Here is a 26,848-nt window from a genome sequence, read left to right on the forward strand (position 1 = left end):
CCATTCCCAGGTATTTTTATGTAGTTTCATGTACCATTGTGCATATGATCACGCTAAGTGTAATAATAGATGAGCTCTTTTTTATTTTGGAATGGAATATAGTTATTTACTACAAATTGTTACGAGTAATTTACTAAGGGAAGCTGTGCTTAAAAACTGTTCCTGTTTGTAATAAATGGCAATTAAAAATATTGCCGTTTCCTTTCTTCATTTGTTGATACCATAACCACAAACACAGGTTTTGAAAAGTAATGATATAATTAAAAATCAAACGTTAAATGTATTATGTTTTACTGCACATTCCAATGTCAAGTAAGTAAAAGAAGACCAAATTATGCCAAGTACAAACATATTTCGCGCTAAATTGATTAATTTTTAACAAATAGGTGGTCGCTTTATAGGTCATATGTTGGGCCATCCGCAAAAATTCGCATCGAAACATTTTATAATAAAAAGTATACTCTTTTGTCTAAAATAGGAGCCTAACATGTTTGATGGGAAGTACTACAAAACTCAATTTATTTTTAAATTTAGAATAACTAAACTTATAAAAAATACTCCATTCGTGAGACTATAAAACCTCATAATTATTTTAATAATGGCACATTATATAACAATAACGTAATTGTTCTTGCATGGAGAAACAGTATGCATTGTTGTTTCACGATTAAATTATTGTCCTCTAAAAAATTGTGGCCTCAACACATTGAGGTCACGCAAGTGTTTCATCATTGAAAACCCTTGATTATAGACTATCAGTAGAATTACCAGTGGTGGGGATACTTAATAGGCAATGCCAGTACACTAAACAGGGTGCAGCACACATATTTGAATATCGATCTATTAAAAACCATAACTACATTTTACCTTCCCTAAAATTCCAAAATTGACTTTTGTTCGTCTAAAATTGCCAATTACCACACTGTGCACTGTTGCCCTTCAGTGATCACGAAGTTAGTCCCTTTTCACTACTAATTTTTATTTTCTTCTTTATCTCTAAATTATGCAATATTACTATAATAAAGAAATAGATCATTATGTCCTACCCACTCATGATCTCTTGATAACAAATCAATATATTCTTCTTTGAACGTAACTGGAATACTACAGGATAACTCTCCTTATCTATTTATTTATTAGGCCTTTATGTAACTCTCAATTTATTGCAATGTACAGTTTTAAGTCTGAGCTCAATATATTTATTTTTTACTATCTAAATGCCTTAACGGCTGACTTGGAATTACACCATGAAGTCAATTTTCACTTTAAAAAAATGTTTTGCACTGGTTTCATCTGCGATTGCCTTTCATCATTATTCCTTGATTATGCTATATGTTTCTATTTATGGTTGTCAGAAATCGACTTATTTTCTTATATAATGCTGCATCAAAACTAGATAAGCTTTTTTTGAGTTTTTCTGGGTATCGTCATCCGGTATTCTTCTAATTTTTTTGAAACATGAGTTCCTTGCCTACTTAAATTGTGGATATTTTCATTAGTAGATGATCCGCAGTTTCATTCACTCCGGCAGTGCAATTTAAGCCCAGAGGAGTGAAATAAAGTTTCATTAGATGAAGAGTCTTGTTCACTGTGTCATGCTTGTATAGTCTGATTATATTTACTATTTCCCTTCTGCTAAGTCTCATATCTTGGTACCATGGTAGTAAAGGACTGATAGGTTGTACACTCTTATACCACCTGGCCTTTTTTGTATTTAGCAACAAGTTGTTTTTTTTTTTTTTTTTTGTTTTTTTTTTCAAGTATCCTCCTCTTTTGGAACGATTTGAGGTCAGATAATGAAAGGCCATGTCTTGAACAGACATTCCATTCACCACTGCCTCTTTTGCGAGCTTGTCAACCATTTCATTATATTTGAAATCCACATGGCTAGGTATCCACTGAAAGGTTATTCTGTTCTTGGAGTCTACACAGTTTTTTTATTATTTCATGTTATCTTCTATTAAGCCATCACATGTACTTTGTAGTGATTTTATGGCAGAAAGAGAATCGGTGCAGATTAATACGTCACAGTTGGGGAGGTTATTCATAAGCTAAGAACATATATACATAGCAAAACATTCAGCTGTATAAATCGATGCATTTGGTGAAAGTTTATATTTCTTTTCCACATTCATTTGTTATACGAAAATTGCTGCTCCTGTACCTTCGCCTGTTTAGACCCGTCTGTAAGTATTTTTATCCTGTCTCTATATTCATTTGATTAACTATTTGTTGGAAAACTTCCGGGGAATTATCTTTCTTAGTTAATATTTGTGTCGTCTATTGTATCATTAACCTGTATAGAAATGTTTGCTAGGTGAGGGGGAATTTCCCAATCAGTAGATCTGAGTTGTTTCATATTTTTTCAGGAAAGTCTGGGATGAAGTTAACCATGAAATCTATGGCCTCAATATAGAGTGGAGCCTTTTTACATTTCCAGTAAGGGTTGATATTGATCAGTAGTTGTAGGTATAGGCATCTGTATTGATTTAGGTTATCAATATATGTGATAGTTTTATACACAAGTCTGTCCGTTAAAACTTTCGTCATAGGTTTAAAGATTCTAAAGCTGATTCAGATTGTAAGGCTATTATAGGAGATGATTTGAGGGCTCCTAAAGCTATCCTTAGTGCTTGGTTTTGAATTTTTTATATTTCAAAGAATCTATGTTCTGAACAGTTCCCAAACAGGAACGAGCAGTAATCAAGTTTAGATCTAATTAAGCTTTTATAAACTGTAAGTGCAAAATGAGGATTAACACCCTTTCTTCCACAGGTAATCATCTTGATGATATTCAGATCCTTACTGCATTGGTTTGTTAAGTTGTTTATGTGTTTATCAAATTTTAATTGATTATCGATCGTTATACCGAGCATTTTAACTCTTGACTCAATTGGCAGTTGTTGACCTTCAACTTTAAGATTTACAACGTTGTTTATCCTCTTCTTTCTAGATAAAACCATAGCTTTGCATTTACACACACTTAAACTAAGGTTCATATTATTCAAAATGTTATCAATATTTGTGACTGCACTCTGCATTTTAACCAGTACTTGATCAATTTTTCTTATTACTTGAGTACAAAGCCACTCATCAGCATTTTGTAGGGATATGACTCCTTCAGGCAAACAGTGTTTATTTCTGCCAAATATAAAGAGAATAGCAATGGGCTCAAGGTGATTCCCTGAGGCAGACTTCTACAGGCCACTCTAGATATGATACCTTGGTTTGAAACCAAATTAAGTGTTCTATCCACAAGCTACTTTTGACAATGATTGATACACTTTTTGGGAACACCATAAATGTACATTTTTCTAAACAGATAGGGTAAATTTACACTATCATATGCACATGATATGTCTAGACTTGTTAATATTAATGTTTTGTTAAAAGTTCGAGCGGTTTCCATATCCAGTATTAGGTTTAGTAGATAGTCGGCGCATCCTTTGTTTCTTCTAAATCCATACTGAGTTGAGGGAATCAGATTGTATTTCTCTACATACCACTCTAGTATTTTCTTTATCATACCATTCATCACCTTAATAAAAACCGATATCAAATGAATCGGGCGGTATGATTCCTCATGATCTTTCTCTTTACCTGGTTTAAGCAGAGCTATGACTTTTATATCTTTCCATTTTTGTGGTAAGCTTAGGTTCTTATTCCAAATATTATTATATATATTCAGTAGTACGTTTAAAACCTCCTCAGGTAGGTGAGTAATCATACTATAGGAAATGAGGTCATTTCCTGGAGCATTGTCTTTTTTCTTTCACAAGAACTGCAATTAACTCAGTCATTGTGAAGTTTTCTTCAAGTATGTGATATGTATCCTTTATTTTTGGTGTGGATATCTCTTCATCTTGTGGAACGTGATCTGGGACAATGTGTTTCATAAACTTCTCTGCTAAGTGCTGGTCTTCTTTGATGAGTGATGTTTCATTATTGCTTTTGTTTATTTTTAGTTTTCTTATGACTTTCCACGCAAATTTGCTATTTTTTCTCACCTATGTTTGCACATAGTTTATGCCATTCGTTCTTTTTTGCCCTTTCGATTGTGTCTTTAGCTTTTAACTGAGCTTCTTGATATGTTTGGTAAGTTACAGGGTTCATATCCATCTTGAATTTCTTAAAACTAAGCCTTCGTTGAGCAATTGCATGAGAACATTCAGCAGTCCACCATGATTTTGGTGTAAAGCCTTTTTGGTTACTTACATTAGGACTATTCCATTTGGGTATTGATTTATCTCCTGCATTGTTCATAATTTGTTTCAAATATTTCTATTTGGATGTTTAAGGGCTCGTGGACAATAATTTTCATATTTTCTTCAACTAATTTTGAATATTTATGCCAATTTACATTCTGAAATTTCTTTCTTGATGTTTCTACCTTGAATGGTGAATTTTTAACAGAATTTAGAGTCATTACGATTGGAAAGTGGTTGCTTCCCATCGCATCAGATAGGACTTCCCACTCAAGGTGTGTGTAAAGTCCAGGGGTTAAGAATGTTAAGTCTATGGTTGACTGATTATGAAATAAGCTCGGACTGGTAGTGAAGGAATGGTCGTTAGCCAGTATAAAATTTGAGTTACTGAAATTCCTAAAGATGTCATTACCTCTTTTGTCAGGTTTTTGCGGTTTCAGAACTGATGGTGAGCATTAAAATATCCACAAATCATTGTATTACCTTGATCTAAGTTAAAAATATACTCTTGCCAGAAGGAACAATTAATTGGTTTATTGGTATAAAATACGTTGTATATATTTAATGGTCTAAAGGAGTTTGTTATTATTATGCCTAGGATTTGGATATTAGTCTTATTATGTTCTTTGTTTATTTTGGCGGTCAGAGAGTTATGAATAACGAAGGCTACTCCATAACCATCTTCTCCATCAAGTCGTAATATTTTGAAATTGTTATCTCTGATCGTATCATGTGGACTAAGCCATGTTTCTTGTAGGATTGCAATATGAATCTTGTTTTTTGTCATATATTGAATAATCTCTGCCCATTTTGTTTGATAGACCTTAAGTTCCATTGAATAAAATTTAATTGATTATTTTCTTTTCTGTTCATTGTAGAAGTTTCGTGAATTAGGAACAAAACACGCTGTCTTTGGGGCCGCTGTCTTTGTTTGTTTCCTGCTTTATTTGATGTGTTTTTATTATATGTCTGGATTGTATTTCCAGGTTTTTGAGACTCCAATAAATCTTTAAGCAGTTGTGCCAGTAAGTCATCTACCTTTTGTTTATTACTTACCCCTTCGCCTTGAAGTTTGGTTCTCAATTCTTTAATTTTGTCATTTAGTAAATTTTTTTAACTGTCCACTATATGTGGGTGTTGAGTGTTCGATTTTCGGATTTTTGTTTGCAGGTTGGTAGGATATATTGTCGATACTTGAACTGGAGGCCCTGCTATAGGATTTTTCAGACAAGTTTTCCTTGGGTTTAACGAATCTTGGTTTGGTATTGACAGGTCTGTTAAGGGTTGTACTGCTGGATTATACTGTATCACTGAGTCCTAGAAATCTATTACTTGAGAACAGAAGGGAATGATCAATATCGGTACATAACTGATGGAGTTTGACTGTAGACTGTAGATTTGTCTGCTTTGTTATGGTTGCATATGATTTCCTGTGGATGCTGTATGAATTATGTTTTAGGTCATTTGTTGGGAAGTGTTTACTTGCCGTCAAAAAATCTTCTCTATGGATAGATATCCTTTGCATAATGTTTTTTTTGTCTCTCATATTCTTTACACGACTTACTGTTGCTACTGTGGTTACCATGGCAGTTGACACATTTTTTGACTGTGTACATTCACCATTGTGAAACCTCAGTCCGCAGTCTCTGCATATCTTTTCAAATTTGCAAAGGGATTTAGCTACACGGCCATATTGAAAACAGTTATAGGATTACTTGATAGGTAACATGTACCGTTCAATGGATATTCGCACATAATTTAAATACACAAAATCTGGAAGCTGGTCGGATTCAAATGTTAAAGTCATGAAATGTGTGTCTGTTACTTGTCGGTTTACATACTTTGTAATTCTTTTGGCATGAACTATGGGATAGGAGGACTTACTCTCACTCGTCACTTCTTATTCAGTAATTTCAGGTTCGATATACGCAACACCAGTGATTTCCATCTTACTGGCTGGTAAAAAAACCATTAAAATTCTTTAAATGAACACAATTTACTAACCAATTTGCCGAAAAAGCATCTTCACAAATCACAGTTATATTTCTGCCTACTCGTTTAATATGGTCAATTTTACAATCTCCATTTTTAAATATTTTGCCTACCAAAAATGGGTTGATTTTTTCCCGTCCCTACTTTGTATGATTACTTCATACGGTCCTTTGTTTGATTCGTTGTACTCGTATAATCTGAACCGTCTAGTGTTAGGTCATTTTGCCACATGATTTGAGTCCAAATTAGAGGCATTGGGTCTAGGATTTCGTTCTGTTGGATTATTAAAATTATCACCTGAACTTTCTTCTCTCTTGGCCTACATTGGTAGTGTTATGGTTTGATTTTACTGTAACATTTTCTGCAAAATCATGATTGACGTTTGTATTTTCTATTTCTACATCTATAATCGAAGCAACCGCCAGTTGAGTTTCCATTTCCAATTTCTGTGATTCAATATCTCCTGGAGGGGAGTTTGCTGAACCTGATATTTTGTCAGGACCAGCCTACCGCAATAATTTAAAATGCGTGTAAATGTGACGTATATTTTAACAAAATTATAAAGGATAGAAATTTGATATCTAGTAAATGTTTAACTTAGCTTATAGTGGCACAGACACACCACACATCTCAGTTAAACCATAATTGTTTGAGGTTAATCAAATGGAAAATGATATTTAGGTAAGTTTTAAACAGGCAACCACAGGTATAAAATCGAAAATCTCAAGATTTTATCTACAAACACACAATTTGCCGTCTTTAACTCAAATGAAGATATTCTTGAATATCACTCAATCATTCAATCTAATAATTAGCAACGCAACACAACAACGATGTTGACGCCGTGTAAACAACTCGATCTTTATTTTTTGTGTGTTATTTAAACAGTTGAACACATGATTGAAAATATTAAATCTACCACTCTACAAGATTATATATATATATATATATATATATATATATATATATATATATATATATATATATATATATATATATACATAGTTTCAGTTTTTGGAACGGTAATATTATATCAATTGCTCATATTAATCAAAACACACATAATTATTCCCTGATGTTTTATAATACCCTATACAGTGTTTAGATATAACATTATTAAAACTATTATTTCGAAACATTGTTTGCTGTATCATATATCCATATATTATAAAACATCAGGGAATAATTATTTATGTTTTGATTAATATGAGTAATTGATATAATAATTTACCATTCCAAAAACTGAAACAATCATTTTGATGTGTTTCGATTACTTTAAGCAGATAATCGAAAGATCGTAAGTCGGGAATAACCGAGTGGTTGAAATTCGATTTAACACTAAATAAATGACAAAAAAATAAAATTCAATGTTTTGCTTTTGACGTTTTGTCTCTGTCCCTCTGTGTCTGTGTTTGTGTTTATCAGTAATTTCAAGTGTTGATCAAGTGAATGTTTTTGACTTCAAGTGAACTGTGCACTCTTGTACAGTAGTTACGGTTATTTTATTTAATCTGACGTTATATATGAATAACAATTAAATTGTATACAATAAAAGTGTAAGTTTTTTAACATTTAATTTTATTCTAGTGGTTTCTTTTAACAGGTTAGATTTTTTATTGTTATTATAAAAACCGTGGTTTGAATATCAATCATGTAGACTATTGTAAATGTAAATATGCATAATATGCAGTACAAATCCTTGATCTGGCACAGTTTTTTGTTAATGTAGCCTTTGCAGCTATTTTAGCTTGTATGAATTACTCCTACTATTGAAGATTTGGTAAATATTTAGTTTACTCACTTAACCTTATCTTCTGTTTATATCAGAAGAAACTTGCTAAACCCATGTTTATTCTGGAGTTGCATACTTTTTTTATTTTCTTAGGGCAAGAAGCGGGTAGGGTACGATAAGCGGACCCGGTTTTTTATATTGTAATTGGCAAACGATATTACTTGATCATAACCATCGATATAATCAATCTATACTGATTAATTATTTTGAATTATTAACCTAAATAGCCTAGTATATATCAACAGCTGTAAACACTAACCAAATACACGTAGGATAATATTTCACCAAAAACCCATTATGTGAAATTTGTGGGAAAGAAACAACTGTAACTGTGAGAGGAATAAGTATGGTCGTCTTCAGTTTTCCTAATTTTGGTTATAATAATTTGTTTGATCACTGTAAATATTAAATTCACATTTTAATTTAAAACATATGATAGCCTAGTTATTGAGAACTATAGGTACTTTTATATCGATTGATAGTCTATGATTTGAGATGCGAAAATATTAGGTATCGATGACTATATTCTGCGATATAAAAAAACGTGTCCGCTTATTGTACCCTACCCGATAATAAGACATAAATAAAATATATTGTTTTTGTGGCTTCAACACTTGTACCGAAAATCCCATTATGTGAAATTTGTGGCAAATAAACAAATGTAACTGTGAGAGGAGCAAATATGGTCGTCTTCAGTTTTCCTAGTTTTTGTTATAATAATTTGTTTGATCACTGTAAATATTAAATTCATATTTTAATTTAAAACATATATGGTTGTTATTGAGGACTATAGATACTTTTATATCGATTGATAGGTCTAGGGTTTGAGATGCGAATATTAGGTATCGAGGACTACATTCTTCAATATAAAAAACCGGGTCCGCTTATCGTACCCTACCCCAAGAAGCTAAGAAATTGTACTTAGTCGTTTTGCATTGCTTCTAGAGTGACAGGATATTCTGGATGGGTTGGTGATAGGGTAGGGGCAGATTACTATAAGTGGAACTTTCATATCGATTAGTATAATCATCAATACATAATATTCGTATATAGACTACAAGACTATCAATCGCCATATCTATAGCCATAATAACAATTGTTTGAAATTAAAATAATTAGTTTAATCCCTATACACTGACAATGTTATAAATAATAAAGAAACTATAATGATCAAGCAAACAATTAGAACAGGAAATAGAAAACATTCATAAATAAGGACAAACCGATAAAACAATTTAACCATCTTTAGAATAGAAAATAAGAAAGTTGCGGACACATTAACACTTTCAAGAAGTGGTTTAAAGCATCCTCTCCAGAAAACAACACCTCTCTTCTGCACAAATACAAACAGATCTTCTACAACCAGGTAGGTTTAATATGCTACTTTTTAAACTTTGTTTCATGGCCCTCCACGAGCTTTCGGCTGTCTTAAGTATTAGCACCTGTTGCTGGGTCTAAAAAGTTGTCACTTCATTTGATGGTAAAATGCCCAAAACCACATTCACTCAACCCACATCTGTCTGTGACTGTGGATGTGCACATAATGAGTTTTTCAACAACCACCAAAACCTTGAAGCTAAGAAAAACAAGTTATATTGTCTTTTATAGCAATTTCATGGTTTTCTAAAGTTGACTGTCATTCGACTTCAACGAAGTAACTTATTGAAACGTAAAATATTAAGAATATGTTAATATCTGAAAAGTGTTTCCAGTCGATACGGATGATTTAAGTTAATTATTTTAAAATGAATTACCGGTACCTGAAATTAATATAACCAATTAGTATTGGTTGGTTATATTATTATAATGTAGTAACATTCTTTGTCAATATCGATACAAAGAAACAGGGTCTGCTTATCGTACTATACCCGTCACCTCCTGTCAAGATCCACAAGGAAGGATTTTAGGCGTTAATCTCAGTCGTGTCTCCTTAGAAGAATGGGAGACCAGCACTGAGCTAGTCTCTCAAATTAAAAGTGGCCAGGGCTGTTACACCTTTATGTCTAGCCTTTAACACATAGGAAGCTTATCCAACTCCATCAGTCAAACCCCACATTAGACTAGACCTTTTGATTTACCCTTGCATTCCAATATCTCGACATTCGTGGTTAATGATGTGCTGCTTCAGGACATCCATAGGGTTGCCCAAATTTAAAAGTAACACATCGGTTTTTTTCTGTACCCAGTGTACAGTGGTTCAATTTGAAGGTATAAACCAGAAGTGAACCCTCCTTGTTAAGTTGCATATCTTAATTAGCAACTTTTACTGGCAATTGTTTTAAAAAAGAAAGCATAATAAGTGGCAACTGACAGTCGAATCAGCGAACCAAATTATCAATTAGAAATACCTAAACCATTGAATACAAAAAGCTTTCTAATTATATTTATTGCCAATTAATTATTGCTTTAGCTGTTTTAATCTATTAAAACAATATTGTTTAAAAGTAGTTCAAACAAAGTAAGATCATTTGTGTGTTATTTGAGAAATGGTCGCAATCAATGACAATGAATAACGTTATTTGTGTCATAAGCTGAGGAACATGTTTATCCTTAAAAATAGTAAGGGTTAAGTTTCACATCGCTTTGTTACATTGAATAAAATACACAGAGATAGTTTTTAAACCATCATTGAATTATAACTTTTTATATATAAAGACACAGCTAAACTATACTATAATTAGAAATACCTATAACGTAATTCAGTTCATCATTTTGTATTTTTATTGTTCAGTAATTTAGATAGTCAGAAATATCAATGATTCCATTTTTGTGATGACTGCTTATTATACTGCAGCCATTAATAAAGGCAAGCCTAGCTGCTATGTAACAGTTGCTCAAGAGTTAGTTTGTATTATTTGTTACACCATATTTAATATTAATTAAAGGGTAAATGTACCAAATTTAGTATCAAAGACCTATTAACAACAAACAATCTTTGTTGTAAATTATCACATTATATAGGCTACATTTGTGACATTTTTCAAACAAACCAAGAGTGAAAAGCATAGATTTGCAGAGTAGTATGTTATATATAATGTTATCTTGCCTTTGTATGATCAGGAATGGAGCTTGATTACTGATGATGTCCATCATATTTTTAGTGTTTAAAACTAGGCTACTTTCTCCAAGAACAATGTTACATCTACAATCACTCACTTCCTTTTAATCTCATGTTTTTTTTTTTAGTTTATGGTATTTACAACAATGTCATACTGTACACACCCCTTTTTCATTTCTTTTATTTCTCAATATTGTTCAACAAAACAAATCCGAAAATCCATTTCATATTTATTTGTCTGAGGTTAGAACCATCTTTTCAAATAAGCACTATTCTCCCTCTCAATCATGTATTCAATTTATCTTCATCAACCATGTCCTGGACACATATGCTCTTCCTGTTTTTGATAAGGAGATAACATTTCTAATAAAACAAGATGCATATTTATATGTTGATGGATGCATGTCAAAATCATCATTAATAATAAATAAAATGATCCACCCAGTTATAATTAAAAATTGAATTGCAATAACAGATATTTTTTAATATCCGTATGAACCATACTACTTTTGAAATGGATTGACAGTATCGTCTTTGGAGGATGATGATGGACTTTCCTATGAAGGCCATCTTAAATGTTTATTAACAACAATCTTTTTTATTTTATCCTCTCAGTATGCTGTTTTCATTATCTCAAAAGGTCTGTGAGGGTCATTTCTCAAGAAAAATTCAGAATATAATATTGGAATGCACTGGATAAACATCCTTTCAAAACTTTATGAATTAACACAGGTCTTAATAATTATTACATTTAGATACATAAACGAATATTTAATACTTTTATTTTTATTTTTATTGGTTTATGTGTCTAAATGTAATTAAGTTAACAGTAGCCAATATAAGCTCCATCTTCAACAAACACAGGTCTTTCTTAGAAATTACTTACACAATTTAATGGCATTAAGGAAAAGAATTGAAGACGCCTCTGTGTATTCAACAGAAGTGTTTCTTCAGTGCTCATTTTTGGAATAGGCATACACTATTGGTTTGGATGTTTACTTGTACACCACTGATAAGATTTATAGGTAGGCTTAATCCAAACTTGAGGTGATTACTGAAATTGTATAGGCTAGATTAACTTAATACACTATAATCCTATTAACATTATTCTATTAATATTAGATATAACATGAAAACAGACATATACCATAGCCTAGGACCATCACACAATCCTATGCTTGTGGTACTCCAGCAAATTATAATAGAGTAAACAGCCTGAAACAATATTCTTTATAATACACTAGCTGACCCGGCGAACTTCGTACCGCCTTAAAGCATCCACATTGGTGCTTGAAATGTGCAGAATTAAAGACAAAGTAAAAAAATAAATCAAATTAGGTCCTATGTGATTGTTTTTCCTTCACAACTAATCTGAAATTTAAATAGAAAAAACAAAAATAAAAAACACAATTCGTAAGTTATCTAAAATAATTTAAATCGCAATACGCAGCAAAGCCACAGATAAATTAATTTTATTAATATTGATTCTCTTTCTTCACTCGAGTAACTTGTGATATACAACATTTTTGTCTTGTTATTAGGTGCAAGAATGAATAAAGCAGATGGTTAGCCGACACAAGTGAACATGCCACATATGGCATATGTTTTTCGTTGTCCATGAGAAAAAACATGGATTTTCTAAATTTAGTCCACAAATGCTCAAAGATTGGCCTTGTGATTTATTGATCGTCATGGCAAATGCAAGACGAATCGGAAAACTGAGTTCGTTTAAATTCAAAAGGCATATCGGTAGGAATCATCGGAATCCTTGGAATAAGAACTTCCTCACCTTTAAATTTTCCTTTAAGAATCGTCGCGTGAATCACATTTATCATCAATTTTTTTACAACCAAACGCGTTCCATTGCATAATTTTGGTTGATTTAGATTGCGAAGCATTTATGACTACTGCACCAACCTTCAAAAGTAATTTATGGGGTGGTAAGCCAGGCACATCCAAAGAGTTTAAAAATTCAGTTGGATAGTTAGTGGCCTCATCTTCATTTGTTACGCAATCAATAGATTTGAATGTTTGCAGAGTACCATCAATTTGACTTGAATTAAAAAGTTCAAGTCATCCACATCCTTGTTCTTAGCTGCAAGATTGCTCGCTCACTCAACCAATTGTTATTTTTTTTTTGTGATTAGTGATGGATCAAGAGGGGGAGTCAGTATTGGCAATTTTACTTTGCCATTAAGACAACACAATCCAAGCGACTCTCCAACAAACTTCAATGCACTGCAATGCCACAAACAACATCCATTGGACCACTAAGTACAGATACATGCGAACTGTAATCATAAGTGCAATCATAACTAAATGATGCTCTATTCAAATCAACAGCTGATGTATTCCTTCTTGCGTGTCGAACTTGATCTAGTTGTTGATCAGTACGATTAGCTCGCGATTTCGCATAGCCAAGCGAGCTGTTTCACGGGCTTCCTCTCTATGCTCTTGAGATTGAGAAGCACGAAGTCGGGCCATACCAAAACGACGCTCTTGTCCGATTTTTCACGTTCTTCTTCAGTAGAATTGTTCACAACGTTACGAAGCCTTCTTGCATTACGGCTTTGTTGAGACAGATTTGATCTTCTGGGTCGCGGCCTTCTTTATAATAATCCTCTCAATGTTCACAAACACTCGCAAAATCGTTTAATTTCGTGCGAAACAAAGTTATCCGAAACCGAAAGCAATCGAAGTAATAAGTTGGTTTGTCTTTTTAAAAAACCAACAGATTATTGCAAAGGTAAAAAAAAATCATTTCATTATTGACTGATTATTAAGTAAAACTGAAAGGACATCTATATGTCAGTAACCCATGATTTCATTTTGTTTGACTGAGTAACCCAGAAATATGACACAGGCAGTTGTCAAAAGTGTCAATCAAATTTACAGTTGTTTGTTTTACATTTTGGAATTCAGGCAATTGTTTTTTTTCAAGATACAGTTTTTTTACTCTATGCTTTCAAACTATAGGTGTAAAGAAATTTTTAAATAGTAATTAAATTGATATAAACATATATTTCTTTTCTCGCATTATATATGTTTACAAAGAACAGCTGATTAAATTTGAACAGGCTCTTTCACTTAATAACATATGTTTGCTGCAATGCATTTCTTACGGGTATTTTTGTAACTTTTAGAGACCAGTGGGGGGGAATCCTGAATCGGGAACGGGATAAAAAGTATCCTATGTCCTTCTCCCAGTTCTTAGCTACCTCTCTACCAATTTTCAGCCAAATCGGTTCAGCCGTTCTTGAGTTATAAATAGTGTAACTAACACGACTTTCTTTTATATATATAGATTTTTTTACTGTTCAATTGTGTAATAATATTTAAAAAAATGTTATTGCTACGATCTTGTTATGAATCATCTTTAAATTACATTAACCTTATTAACCAAGTCTTGTACCAATGGCGTAACTAGGTTTTGGCTTTGGGGGAGATTGAAGAGTACAAGCATGCCAGAAGATATGGAATAAATATAAATTTGAATAATGTGACATTTTTAAACCGTTCAAGATAAACTAAAATAGCAGCAAAATATTTAAGATTTAACATTTGCAAATAATATTTTATTGTAGTGTGACCCTAAAAACTTTGATTATACTAACAAGTCTTGGTAATCACATACAATCACAAAACAAATAAACTAGTAAAAATATAAAAGTTTGGCATAACTATAAAACGGGAACACACTACAATACAGACCCATCTGGGCCTCATAGAAGCGGTCTGTCCATTAGGGTTTAAAATACTTTCCATGCCATGTAGTTAGTATTATGATGTGAGTATTTATTAATATGAGTATTGTTGGATCTATAAAAGCATAGTCTGGAGCATTCAATAATGATTGAAAAACAAAAGTTCCTTAAAAAAAAAACCTTCGCGAATTGGTTTAAGTCATGTTTGGTAAACTGATTTTAATATGTTAAATTTCAACACGATTATATAAGAAGATGGTAATAAAGCATCTTGTCAAGTACAGCTTGCAACTTTTGGAGTCTCTCAGGGACCAATTTTGGGTCCTTTACTATTTTTATGTTACCTTAAAAGTAGGCCTTTTAAAGATGACACAGTGTGGCACACAGAAAGATCTTAGTTTGTATACAGATGATGGAAACATAAATTTTATCATAACTATAATTGAAATTAAAATTATCTCTTCTACAAAGTAATCAAATATTAACAACTTTTTAAAATGAACATATTTAAAGTTAAATGTAAATCAAACCTATATTAAATTTATACTTTAAAACGCAACAGAACAAGAACTAAATTCATCCAAGAATAATACTTGACATACAGTTGAAAACCAAAAGTAAATACAAAATTTTTACACCTTTTAATGTATTAAAATATAAAGTTAAACTCAAGCTTTATAAATTCTATTATATTTATAAATTAAACTGAAGAATATATGTTCGTGCAAAAATGTTGTTCTTGTAAGGACGATATTTTTCTAATATTTTACACTCATACATATATGGCTTAAATATTTATGCCTCCACAAGAAAATCCAATTGGAACGAAATGTTCAAAACACATAAAAGCCACAAGTTAGGTTTGAGAATAGATAATTTGTGAGAGATCATTTCATACAATTGGAAATTTTAACCGTTTATAGCCATTATATAACAGCTACCATTATGAGTACTAAATAAAAATATTCAATTGAAACTCCTGACGTAATTATATACTCTAATAATACCCGAAATGGAGAATAAATCATCTAACAACACAGACTGATACATACTAATAATACAATAACTAACAAAAAGACCAATAAAAAACCTTTAAAAAAATATTAAAAGAGTATTATAGACAACCATTTATAATCACTGGATAATTTTTTTTAATGAACATAATTGTTAGTTAATTAAATTTATAGGCATTTCACATATTTACTGAAAATGAATAGTAAGTGATAATAGAAAAAAATGGAAAGGCGGGACTGACCGACAGAGTGACTACTTATAATGGGTTGTGAATATAAATGTTACAATCTTAAAACTTGCAACATTTTACATACCTCAGGATTTTGACCTAAAGAGATCCATGAAAAATTAAAATTTCAATATTATAACAAATGATTTAAAAACCAATTGCAAAACATTTATAATATAAAATTTGATTACCTAAAATATTAACTATAGTTATTCATACATACCATCATAACCTCTTGATTAATACGAGATTTAGAATATTTTAGGTTATCCAAAGAATATAGTATTCCGCAACCGTGTATCTCAATTTTTTTTTCCAAAAACACTAAAGAATAATTTGTGTTTAAAACAGTGAGTTTTACCTAAATCTCTCACTAGCACGCCTGGATACCACTGAACAGAGAAACACCATCCTTGACATCAAAATGGCCGCAATAGTACCACCCCTAATGACTACAGATCAAACAAGCGTGACAATTTGTTCCGTAACGAGAAATGTAAGTTTTTTCCCCCATGTAAAATATACATCCATAGTCCACCAAAAGAAGTAGTCACTTCAATAAAATTATTTCCAATTCTTTTGGTCTTTCTTTTAAATAGAAAATGCGGTTTTAAGTACATTTTTCTGTACCATTACTTTTAGCTCTTATAGTTTTTACTATGTGATAAAAAATATAGTTGAGTTAAAAAGAAGTACATTAAGAAAATATTTCAAACACACCCAAGTAAAATTTTAATAGTGAAAATATGAGTAGTCTTGCACAAAAAAAACTCACCCTTCCTTACCTATGTAAAAAAACACATGTAGTATTATACATTTTGTAATATTTCATGACTGTAAATGTCAGAAATTGTATTATTCTTTCAAACCATCCATCATCAATAACAAACTACATAGACTTGTTACAACTCACATACGTTATGTTATATTTTTATGTGACATAAGACCACCATTTTTGTGTATATTTAAGCAATATTATGTTGGTCGAGCATCAAGATATTTTTCTGTTATACTGTTTTCCGCTGAACATAAATTAATGTTTCTCCCTTTTCCATATTCTAATACACATCTAATTATACATAATATGATCTGTAAATCTTTTCATGGGAGAACCTGTTGTAGTTGTCGTTATACAATGCTGTAATTCTTTTGTTATTTCTGTTATTTTTAAGTTACAAAGTTTGTTCTTCTGTATTCCTTACCGTATTCTTTTCATGTTTTTTCGTCCTATTGTGGTTAATATAGTAATACAGTATCATCTGTCTGAGTCCTTGGTGCATATGCTGGATGGTGCTGATTTTCAATTGCTTGGGAGCTTGTGGTGTGGGGAGCTAGAGACATCATCTAGTTTATAGTGGCAGGATAATTTTCTAACAACTTCCTTGTTTAGAGTTCCTTTCCTAGAAATTCATTGAACTTGAATTGTACCAGCTGAGCTAAATTCATGCAAATTCAAAACTGGTTTCAGCTACATTGGGTCTCTTTAGCAAATGTTGGTGAGGTTTGATGATTGAGCCAAGGTGAAAATTGAATGTAACGAAAATAATCCTTCCAGCTCATTCTGAAAAAGTAGGTAAATTTTGTGACAACTGAAATGTTATTAACTTATTCTCATGAGGTTTACATACTACTCAATATCTCAAAAGCCAAAAAAATGTATATAACAAAAAGTTTAGGAAATGTTATAAACGTTATAGGACAGTTGTAGTTTTTTTTTTACGTTAGGTTCATAAATCATGGAGTTATGAATTTTTTAAAGTTTAAACCAACGCCACAATAAAAAGAATTGATGGAACAAATTGGCCACGGACTTAATCAAGGTTTTTAACATTTATGAGCATTTCTATCACACCTTCTTTGTTCCAAAGTTCTTATGGGATTTTGGGATCTTTTGAGATACTTTATTACAAAAGTTTTAGTAAACCTTGTAAACATTGCAGAAAACTTTTTATTTTTTCTAATTTCATAAATAACAGAGTTGTGATTTTTTTTTTAATTTAATGGCCACCATATTAAAACGGAGTTGTGTAACAAGCTGGCCAACAAACTCAGCCATCTTTTTGCCAAGTTGCAAATTTTTTTGGGGCAGCTATTTTTTCAACAAGCTGCGTTATATAATATAGATATATGTATATATAGCATTTTAAATGAGGGTAGTTTTGGGCTCCTAGGAGTGAAGTTATACAAAAATGTTCCTTAAGTGTTACCATGAGGGCGATTGCAATGTATACAAAATCTGTCTAAACTACTTCAATATAGAGAAATTTATGTACCAGTGTATTGACTATACTGTTGATCTTTAGTCAGATTAGAATCTAAGATTAATCCACTTTCCACTAATGTGATATAACCCACAATTGGTAATTGTTTCTGTCCATCTTCAGTTGTCATCTTTCACTCACTTCTTTTTACCCTCTCTTCCTTTTTCTGTTTTTTCATATTTTTATAGGGTGTTTTACTTCTACTTGTCTTGTTTTTCCTAGATTTAACCGTATTGTAAAATAATAAAACATAATTTTATTTGACATTGTGAAACAGTGGTAACCATTAATATAATTGGAGTTTTATGAGTACAAATGTTGCCGAAGCAATGGTTTTCATGGAGTTTAGCAAATTTAATTCTAAAACAAATCTACCAAATCATAAAAAATAGCATTGATTTTTGGGTTGTGTCTTAAATGTGAGAAAGTAATAGATTTTAAATTAAATAACCTACTTTTTTCAGACCTTTTCATTACATTTTGCAAAAGATAATCAAATAAGATAATCAAATTCTTTCCAAAACTAATGTATCAGATTTCATTCTTTGAATGGCTGGAATTTAAAAGTTCTTTATCAAAGCTTACTCACATTACACTAAAACAAAAATCGTGAATTACTTTTTTTTACCTCCTTATTTGTATTGTCTAATTTAAAGTTTAATGAAATTGTCTTATTAATTTTTATGATTTTTATTGCTAGATTCCTCTTTGGAAATAAGAGTGAGTTATCACAGAAGTAACAATGTCTAAACACGATGATTTTGGATTATCCATTATCAAAGGTATGTAACTTAACTTCTTATTTCAAAATTTTCAATTTGTTATTGTTTTTATTCTATGTTTGGTTTTCTTATATTGGGTATTATGTACACAAATTGTACAAGCATTGTTGGAAAATGTATTGAAAGTGATAATGTGGTTATATTAGATACAGCAAATAAACTAAAATTATGATTATATATGATTGGCAGTCATATATATATATATATATATATATATATATATATATATATATATCACATATAAACATCAACAAACTACAATGAAATATTTCTCAGCTTATTGCATTACTTAATTCAATGACTACCGCATGTAACATGCATCATGTATTATGAGTATGATAAGAATACTATTAAACACAGTTTCATTGAAGCTAAATTTATGAATTGTTTGTTAAGCCTTGGTTTGTTAAACGAATAGTGAGTAGTCGCTTAAAAATGCTTCCTTAATATTAAGCTACTAGTCACTACTCATTTTTACATTTATCTTTTTACTCAAACTTTTGCTATTGAAAATCAGGTTTAAGTAGGACAAATTGTATAACAGAGTAATTGGAATGTTTCATCTGTTAAATTTGATGTATAGTTTATTGAATAGTATGCGTAATAAGTACACACCGAAATTATAAAGTTGCAGTACAAAACGTTGGTTTGCCATTTCTGCTCACCCACTTCAAGAAAATTTAAAGTAACGGATATTGTCTTCTACTTTTGACCCGAGAAATTTCGTTTGAGAAAAAGGTTGGCTACATCACTGTATTCAGGATTTCTTCCTGAACAAGAATATCAGTTTCAAACATCTGTTTATTACTCATTGGTCTGAAGAAGAAAGACATCCATTTCAAACACAGTTAGCTTCATTTATTTAATGTCAAACTACTAGTTTTGACTAGTCGCAAGTATTTTCTTACTTTTCATTATTTTCATAGAGTAATGATTGTATTAAGTGACATGAAACTTTTCATCGTGAAATTCACCATCATGTAAATATTTGGTTTTTAGTAAAAATGCAAAATTGTACTGTTGTTCTAAAAAAATGAAACTGTTTGTGGAAAGTGGAATTTATATTATGTTTTGCATAAAAAAATCTTTTGGGAACCCTTCGTATATTTTGAAAAATAAACAAAACTAATTTTTCTAAGGCTGAACTTTGGAATGTTTTTGTCCACTTTTCCTTTGTTCATTTGTAATGGAAACAAAATCATAAATAATTTATTGAATCATAATCAATTATTGAAATACAAAAACAGATCAGACTGCAGATGAGTGTTCCTTGCAATGTATTGAAAAATAAAATTTGTAGTAGTATACAGTTTACTTCAATAATAAACATTCTACGAGGTTTGAATGAATATGTGCACAACTAGCAAAATAGTGCCTGACATTACAGTAATTTCAACAGCCAGATCAAGGTTTAAATTACAAAATCTGTGTTGAAATTAAAAAATGAAAAAAAAAACAGTAATATATTTTAACATGTGACATTTTAACACATGTAACATAACTAACACATACAACATTATCTTTTGGTGATTTGGTAAGTAGACTATTGTTATTAAAACACTGCTATGGAATCCAATACAATGAACAAAAATCTAAATGTAAAATGTGATAATATATGTTGAGAAATATTTCTTCTGTAAACTTTATATTGCATGAAACTACGTAGACAAGAATTATTTTTATAATGGTGCACGTTCAACTGTGGAATTTGGCTGAGCATCATTGTTGTCATCGAAGCCTATCATTTAGTTGGCTGACACAATTTCTATTTTGTCTGCTGGGAATTTTAAAAATTTTCTTTTCTTATGGTTGTGTATCTGTCCACTGGACATCTTGAGAATGAAATGAGCTATAGACTTGAAAATTAGCATTCAACCTCATTGAAGGTTGTTACATAACATGTGGTGTGGCATACCCCTACCTTGTATTATTTCTATCAAATTTTCTTGTTCATTTTCTTTCCTTTGCTATGTTATACAAACAATATTAATCCATAATCAAATATTTTTATTCTTCAAGAGACTATTCTTTGATGTTAAGCATATTTCACTAAACTTAATATTTATAACTAAACATCAACAAATATTATGGTTAGCACTAAAATGAAAAGTGAACTAATTTTTAAACAATTTGCTACTTTCTTTGTTATATTATGTAGACTGTGTAAAGTGTTACAATTTTTTTTAAATATGTTGCACACATCCTACAAAATCTTATAAATAACTGCGGGACCAGTTGGACTAATTTTTTGTATATATTCGTTGAAGTCTGGGAAATAATTTTACTGAAAGAAATATTGGAAAAATTTCCCCGAAGTTTTTTAGAGTTTAAAAAAATATAGATAATATTTACGAAACTTAATCCAAATTTAATTAACATTAACATCTATTGACACTTTCAATTAAAACTCACCAGAGGCATAAACATTTTATTACATTTAAATTTTATAAAATATTAAATATCATTATTGTAATGCATATTACAAAGACAAAGATCTTATCTAATTTTTATCAAGATTTCTCCAGTGACAAATTTGAACTATCTAATGGATTAAAAATACTATTCAAATGTTGTTGTAAAACCTACCTTTAAGAACAAAGCTGTGAAATTTTGTGCATAAGATACTGGATACTGGTTGGTTCCCTTGACATTGTGTATGACATTTTTACTTTAGCTTAAGGAAATATTCCGGAATGAACAGAAACACATATGAACGGGTTGTGGTTATGTCTTATGAAAATAATAAATTTGGTCACCTTTAAGGACTATGGATAATGTCTGCTCCAGAACACTTGAATGTTGACATTGCTAGCTTACCTCACAAACGTTATGTTACAATACCTTAATAGCTGTAGTATCTGTTATATCTTACAAGAACCATCAACAACGTTCGAAGTGTGTTCAAAATGTAACAGGTATTTTCATTTTCTCAAAAAAAAGTTTTATTTATTCATCTACATTAATGTTGTCACCTTCGAAATAGTCCCCATTGCATATTATACACTTGCCAGTGCTTCTTGATATCCTTGAAACACTTCTCAAACTCATTCTTTGGAATAGCTTTTAGCTCTTTCAGCAATGCACGTTTAATGTCATCTATGCTTGTAAACCATTTTTTTTAATATAAGGTTCTCTTTATTTTTGGAAATTAATTAAATTTTGAAATCACACAGAATCATTTTTGGAGATTATGGAGGCTGGGGCATTGTTATAGTACTGTTTTTGGCCAAAAATTCATGAACAAGCAATGAAGTGTGAGCAGGTGCATTTTCCTGAGCAATTTCCATTTGCTGCTGTTTTTTTTTTTTTTTTTTTTTTTTTTTTTTTTTTTTTTTTTTTCAAAATTCAACAATTCAAAACAAAATTTGTTGCCACACATTTCATAACCAAAACATTAAAAAAACTTTCACGGCATGAACCACTTGATATGCCAACATTATCAGTGACCTCTCTGATCGTTATACGGCGATGGTTCATAATCATTTCTTCCTCTTTTTTGTGTTTTCATCGGTTGTTGATGTGCTCTGGCATCCAGAGCATTAATTCATCTTCAATGTTTTCACATCCGTCTTTGAATCTTTTACACTACTCATAAACCCTCGTTTTACTCATAGTAGACTCATCAACATTACTCATAGTCCTTTGTTAACATTTCCCACACTGTGTTACACTTTATTTCATTTTTCACACAAAATTTTATAAAAACTTTTTTAACAAACAAACAAAAATTGACAATTAAAAAAATAAACAATTAATACGGCTGAAAATTACATTGGGAGCATGACTATCAACATAATAAAATAAAATCTTGACAGTCAAACTCTCAAAGCCCATGAAACCTAAAATTCCTTGTTACTCTTTGAAAACACGTTGAATGTTATTTGACTACTGATCATATTTGAAAAAAATTTACATTTTTGGCTAGTCTTAAGAGGTAAGTTGTAATTGAAAAAAATATGTTGCTAGACATGAAGTTACCTATCACTCAGCAGACCATGTTAACAAATAAAATACAGGTTAATGTAAAATAAAGTAAACCATTTCTAAATCTTTCCAAGAAGAGGCCATAACTGCTGTAAAGCTATATCCCTGTTTAGTCTTAGTCTGCTTCTCCTCATGAAAGACTGGCCTTAGCAAGGATTTTACCAAACGGAAAGAGGAAGAATTACGTAGTACTGTAACAGTTCAAATTCCTGAACCTGTGCTAATTTTAACCTGACCCTAAAATCAAAGGCCAGTGGCCAATGACTTAGACTCCAAATTGTTTGATATTATCTACATTCAGGACTGTGTGGCAATATTAATTTGAAACCTCTTGTTTTCCAAGTGTGTATTGGCAAGTCAAAGTTCCACTTGGGGTACGAAAGGCCACTGCAGTAAGTTATTTTCCAAGAAAGCAAAAAAAAATGTTTAAATACTAATTTCTTGGCAATTTTGCGATCAGTCACAATGTAAACATCATACTTTCCACCAATAGTTGTCTTTACATCTTCTTGGCATCTGTATTAAGGCTAACATAAGGCTTTGGATAACTTAATTCCACTTCTTTGTTTGAAGGTTATTTTGGCGATGGAAGGATTGTGAAGGAAACAGGATTTTTCCGGACATTTGCCATCGTTCAGTGAAAGTGAAGTGTTAACTGATTTCTTGTTTCACTGAACGATGGTAAATGTCCGGAAAAGTCCTGTTTCCTTCATAATTCCACTTGGTGTGGTATAAACTTTCATATGCTTTTAACTAATTACAATTCATGTATGAAAATCACGGTTACCTTTCCTGTAAGCAAAGCACCTGTGGACTCAAAATATTTTCATTGTAACTTTCACCGAAAACAGCAATCGTAATTTTGATACCGAAACCAGCTTTTTAATTATGATAACAGAGCAATAAAAAACATTTAACATTTCTATATTTAATGGTCAAATGTTTTAATTTTAAATACCTGTGTTTTAACCAAATAAATTAAATAACAGTAAAAATCATGCCCTTAAAAACTACTTGTAGTAAACTAAAAATGAACATTGTTGTTTGCTCAAGACGACTTTGCTACTAGTATTTTCTACAGTTTAATGTTTATAATCTTTTTAACTTTAAGTACGTAATAGTGTCTTTTGCCCAAACTGTATAATCACTCTAGAGATAACTTCACTGGGTTGAATCCAGTTGTTCTTGAAAATTTGTCAAGGCGCTCAGTAATCATTACTATTGCTTCTGTCCTGGAGGCAGCTTTACAATACCTGTGAACAAAACGGGTGTGAACAGAGAACTGTATAGCTTCCATTACCCCTAATAAGTCTTAAATAACTAAGAATAGTCCTAGGAATAGTTGTTTATTCACTGAAACCGACTGTTAAATGGATAATTCAGCCTTCACTAATTTATCTGTTAAATGTTACTTCCATCAAATGTAGGCACTATGTACTCAGTGGGAAGCCTAAAGGTAGGTAGTATTTATTTATTACTAACTTATTTATTTTAATCTAATTCAAGTTACCTAACGTTATATTTTTTATTATATTTTTTTATTAAATTAGAACAGTTTTGATGATGAGAAAGAGAGAAAGAAACTTTATTTTACAATTATAAAAATTGAAAATGGTGTCATACAATACAAATTGGGTAGTTTAATACAGATATATCAGATACAGATGATATAGAATATAAATACTTGATGGGTGGTTATAATATACTTATGATATAAAATATTAAATATTTAACAATATCAACACTAAATAAAAATGTATGTAATATCAGAAGCAAAAAATGCTCCTTTTCGGACAATTACTATGCTAGTTTTTAAATTCTGAACTATATTAATCTGTACCTCATGTAGTTTAAAGAGTGTCATATGGGGATTTTAATATTTACAATTAAAAATGTGAATTTTATGACAGCTATTATTAAACCTCCAGGAGAAAATGTTGATGCCAATAATATTTTTGTTATAATTTTAATATCAAACCATTCCTTATCAATAATTGCTGGCAGGGCAAAGTACAAGGTCTATTCAAAGAGCATCCAGTCTGGTATCTTATCTTTGCTGATAAACAAGATAGTGCAATGGTTTAAGTTCAATGAAAGTAGTGTTAACTTTCCATGTTTCATCCATTTTGATATAATCAGGGTATCTGTGTCTAAGTTTGTTAAAATTTTGATATAAGCCAATAGTCTGAATTCCTTATCCATAGGTTGTATATCAAATAATATTGTTTAATACAAGTATATCCTAATCAGAATTTTATTTTCTAACAGTGCAGTATTTTAGTTTTTGCATTTAGTTTTCTTTTCTTTAAGTTTTAAACATATAATGTATAGAATACAATTTATAATGTTTATAATAAAAGTTGTTCCAAAAAGAATGCTGGTATTTTGAATTTGCATTACTGAAGTAATGTATAACTGAATGACTTAAACCTGAATCTGAAGTTAGAATGACAAAGTTGTGTTTACTGTGACTGGAGCAAAGCGCTGACCTTGGTGTGTTTAGTACAGTTGTGCACTGGCATGCTGCCATTTAAGAAACATTGCTTTTTTGGTATGTAATAGTTTATCAAAGTGCAGCTTTGCTTTCAGAAAACTTACTCAGGATAGAGTGTACCCGATTACAAAGCCGTTCATTTCATGTTGAAAGAACGTTCACCATGCTGGCTAAGAACAGGTAAAGACAATATTGAAAAAATCCTCCAATCTTGGCTCAGAAGCCTGAAAAAATCTAGTTTTTGATCAAGTCGTTAGTTGAAAGTGTTCTCTTATTAGAAGAAACTGAGAAAACTCTCATTGCACTTGGTCCTAAAAGGACGTTTGTGCTTACTTCAGAGTGACAGGATATTCAGGATGGATAAGGTTGAGGTTAGGGGCCACCTCCTCTCGAGATTCATGAGGAGGGATAGTAGGCACTATATCCCAGTCATGTCACCTTGGAAAAAAGGGGAGGCCAGCTCTTTACAAACCTCTCTAGTCAAAGCAGACAGGGGTAGCACGCCCTTATGTCCAGGCTTGCAACTACCTTGAGCACTTAGGGAGCCCCACAAACTCCCAACAGTCATTTTCCACAGTAAACTAGACATATATCGGTCTAGCCTGGCACATCAATATCTTGACATTTGCAGTTACATGTACATGTGCCGCTCCAGGATATCCATAGACTAGTATGGTTACTCCTGGTTACCCAGATTTAAGTAGCACATCGGTTTTGTTGTACCAAGTGCAGGTTCAACCAGAAATGAACCTGCGGGGTTTAGTTAATGGCACAATACTTTACATTAAATGAAAGATATCTAAAAAATTCAGATTAAACAAGATATGAAACTGACTAATCATACACTTTGTCAGTTAAATGTTTAATAAAATTTATAACAATCAAATTGTGTTCAAACGCTGTTATTATACGATAAAGCAACATTTCGTATAAGTGATACTATAACATAAACTCATTGCACCGAACCAGCCACTGTACGATATACAACTGTTCTGCACAAAATCAGTTTGGCCCCATATAATACTGCAAATAAAACTTTATCATTATGTTTAGATTATTCAATTATCTTGATGTTTAGATCATTCAGCTATCTTGTATATTAAGTCAGAAGTGGTGGTTCCAAGCCCTCAGCATTCATTTTGGAATTTCCTGTATTATTTTTCTCCTACTTTTATTGTAAAAATTAAGTTTACCTTGTACTATAAAATAAATTGTCAGTTAGTTATTAGTTTCAAATATTGAATTTTCAAATTAATAATTAATCATTTTAATTTACATTTCAACTTTTAAATTTCCTCTCATTTTTTTAACTGAATTGGAATTTTTAGTACAT

The 26,848-nt window shown here is 31.2% G+C and overlaps 1 protein-coding gene across 12 annotated transcripts in view; it reads left to right on the top strand.

The window, feature by feature from the left end:
* Positions 1–26,848, top strand: part of LOC124356851 (ARL14 effector protein) — a 62,193-nt gene that overhangs the window by 26,881 nt on the left and 8,464 nt on the right. The window contains exons 1-2 of one of the 12 annotated variants that reach the window (XM_046808102.1): positions 7,571–7,753; positions 18,956–19,037. The exons of 2 other annotated variants lie outside the window; for them this stretch is intronic. In XM_046808102.1, the coding sequence (XP_046664058.1) occupies positions 19,011–19,037 (27 nt within the window). In that variant the 5' untranslated portion in view covers positions 7,571–7,753; positions 18,956–19,010. Of the gene's footprint in view, positions 1–7,570; positions 7,754–8,974; positions 9,356–18,955; positions 19,038–24,438; positions 24,478–25,205; positions 25,226–25,612; positions 25,696–26,848 lie in introns of those variants that run through there. 9 more of the 12 variants (XM_046808109.1, XM_046808101.1, XM_046808108.1 and 6 more) reach the window with 9 other exon arrangements.

Source organism: Homalodisca vitripennis, chromosome 3, assembly GCF_021130785.1.
Source record: "Homalodisca vitripennis isolate AUS2020 chromosome 3, UT_GWSS_2.1, whole genome shotgun sequence".
Classification (NCBI taxonomy): Eukaryota; Metazoa; Arthropoda; class Insecta; order Hemiptera; family Cicadellidae; genus Homalodisca; species Homalodisca vitripennis.